At 37.1% G+C, this 3,003-nt stretch overlaps 1 protein-coding gene across 1 annotated transcript; it reads right to left on the bottom strand.

Moving 5' to 3' along the window:
• Positions 1–33: 33 nt before the first annotated feature.
• Positions 34–2,748, bottom strand: LOC112063213 (exportin-2-like; the record flags this gene model as incomplete). Its single annotated transcript, XM_024118115.3, has 5 exons — positions 34–342; positions 790–992; positions 1,413–1,478; positions 2,324–2,453; positions 2,558–2,748. Coding segments are annotated over 5 exons (899 nt in total), but the record flags the coding sequence as incomplete, so codon positions are not given.
• Between the last annotated feature and the right edge of the window lie 255 nt (positions 2,749–3,003).

Raw genomic sequence — 3,003 nt, 5'->3', positions numbered from 1 at the left:
GCTTCCCTGGTGGCGCAGTGGTTGAGAGTCCGCCTGCCAATGTGGGGGACATGGGTTTGTGCCCCGGTCCGGGAGGATCCCACATGCCGTGGAGCGGATAGGCCCGTAAGCCATGGCCGCTGAGCCTGCGCACGCGGAGCCTGTGCTCCGTACGGGAGAGACTGCGACAGTGAGAGAGGCCCGGGCCGCGTACTGCAAAAAAAAAAAAAATTGCAGATATAGTGTAAGCTGTACTAAAAACATTTCACAAAACTCACCATTAGCTGCTTTTAAATCAGGGAGAATGTGATTCACAAAGAACTCAGTCAGGTTTACAAGTTCATTCGCTTGTGTAATTCCATGCTAAAAAACAAATTCATAACAGTGAAATAACATGAAAAATCTGTAATTATTTACCACAATGGAAATTTAAGCAGCTTTAGAAAACCAGGTTAAAGATGGAAATGAATACTTCAAAACACAAACTACTTACATATAAAATAAGACTATTTTAATAGATAATAAACTTCCCTAAATTAAACAACAGCTAAATTTAAGTTTAGCATGTTTTATATACTGAGTCTCAGCTAAGGAAGCAAGTGCAGCATCTGTTGATTTTTTGGTCCATAAGAAACTTAAGTGCTTAATACATCAGTATAAAGCCATCTTTGGAGACCATATGAATTCTAATCAGAACTAACACATTATCTAACAGAGTAGGCTATATCACCAGAAATATATCACTTCTTTTTGACTTCTGTGGTACCAACAACTATGTTTTAGAAATAAAAATATACTGAAAGGATTCACCTTCTGGGTTTGGGCTTTTGATGCCAAAGACGTCACCAGGTAAATGGCTGCATCTTTGTGTTTCCAGTTGACAGATGGATTTTTTGCATATTCCTGCAGCATGGAATTAACATAACCAGAGAAGATTCCTGTCACGGGTCCCTCAAAAAACTTGCATAATCCTCGTACTAGATCACAAGCAGCCCTGCGTCTAGTATCAATATCTACAAAATCAAAGAGAAATACATTATGGGAGAAAGAAACCACCAACAACCAACTGACCAAGTTTATAAGAAAACAAATTGCCATCTGAGAGCTAACAGCAACAAAAACAATGAAAAAAAAAATTCCCCCCACAAATGTAAAATGAGAACGAAACTGAAAGATCATAGTAGTATGATAAACACTAATAAGTATATAAAAAAGAGAAGACAAGTAATTCAACATCTGATACTTTGATATAGCTCATATAAAGAGCTGCTTTTTACCATGTACAAGTTAAAGAAGGAAAACAGTTCTCCAATGAAAGCCAGCTGAAATGACATACTTATCAGGACTCCCTTACCTCCCCATATTTATTACAAAGAAAGCAACTTTAAAACTGGCTTGCTAAGAGACCAACAGCTAAAAACCAAAATACACACCAGATCCTTCCAAATCTCTTCTTATATACTCCTCAGAATTATCTTCAAAGGCTTCTTCATCAGCAGCTACAAAGCAAGATGACACTTCAGATCACCTCTTGAAAGATGTGGCAAGTCCTTCTACCTTTACAGTTGAGTATGCAGAAGCGTATGTGGAATTGCCATGTTTTACAGCCAAGTGTTCTTTCCCAACAAATGACTACTTCATATACTCTTAATCATTACTTAGAGCAGCAAACGCTACCCTGAAAGATTCGGTAATAGGTAATTCATACAGCTGCGAGACAGGCTCACTTGTTCTAATGTGAACGTCCACAGACCTGGACTTCATCACCAACCTTCAAGTGTTGGGAGACCAATCTAGGGATGCAACTTGTTATTCTGTCAGATAAGGACATTAAACAAACAATCTAACAACTACTATCACCATTATTTCATAAACAGTCATTTCAACACCAAAACAAGTAGGACAGACAGTATCAAAGATCTGTCCTTTACATATAGTTTCATGAGAAAAGAAAAGGAAATAAAACCCCACGTTACACTGTCTTTTATTTCCTCATTTTGTTCCTGACTGATCTAATGACTGCTCTTCCCAATTGTCAGAAAGACATTTTGTACAAATACAGACTCTTAGGACTATTTTAACCTTAAGCACAAACTAGGTGGGCTTCAACTCTGTATTTAAAAGTTATCAATCACTTCTTGTCTCAAGTCAATGGTTCAAAAATAGCTTCTGCCTTGGTGAAATACTAAATCCAACAAAACTTAGACTGAGTATGTTACAAAAAGCAACACAGAGAAGACTTGTTAACTTCTTAAATTTATACTAACATACTCTTTTAAAAAACAAGCCTTTAACTAATTTTTAATTAATCTCCTGAAAAAGCTTTACACTTTGCCACAATTACCTCTAAATTCCATGTTAGGCACAATAACCTTTTCACAGATACTTGTCAGCGTGTTCTGGTCCTCAAACAGATTCTTGTAGTGAGGTCTCTCACAAACTGAAGCCAGAAACTGAATTGCATTACTTACCAACTGGAATAAAACACAAAAATAAGCATATTTTTAAGAGCAAACTGAACCATTTATTTCATGAGGGGAAGGGGATGACTTAATTATTTGTTGCACCATCACCTTACCAAGTCATATTTAACCTCTTGACCTGTTGTAACTAGTAAATTCCAGATGGCTGTGACAAAACGAGGCAGGTACCGCTGAAATTCTTCATCATATTTTTGTGCATAGAGTGCAGCATTATCACAAATCTGGGATTTTAAGAGCTCCAATAAGCCTGCTTCCTCTTCATCCTCACATAAGAGAAAACGGAAAACTCAAACATACAACTTCAACGCTATCATAAACATGGAGAGTAGCTGTAATTCCTGAACTCTTTAAAAATTTTACATCAAAGCCAAGCACTGTGAACTACATCTACGTCACTGTAAATTTATTCACCTGGTCTATCAAATAAATACAAGATGGAATGCTTCTTATTTATTAATCAATGAGAGCAGTTCTCAAAAGTTTTCAAGTTAAATAAAGCCTTTTCAGGACTTCCCTGGTGATCCAGTGGTAAGACTCCACA

The sequence above is a fragment of the Physeter macrocephalus genome, unplaced genomic scaffold (genome assembly GCF_002837175.3).
Source record: "Physeter macrocephalus isolate SW-GA unplaced genomic scaffold, ASM283717v5 random_5416, whole genome shotgun sequence".
Taxonomy (NCBI): domain Eukaryota; kingdom Metazoa; phylum Chordata; class Mammalia; order Artiodactyla; family Physeteridae; genus Physeter; species Physeter macrocephalus.
This window is presented reverse-complemented; position numbering and strand designations above follow the sequence as displayed.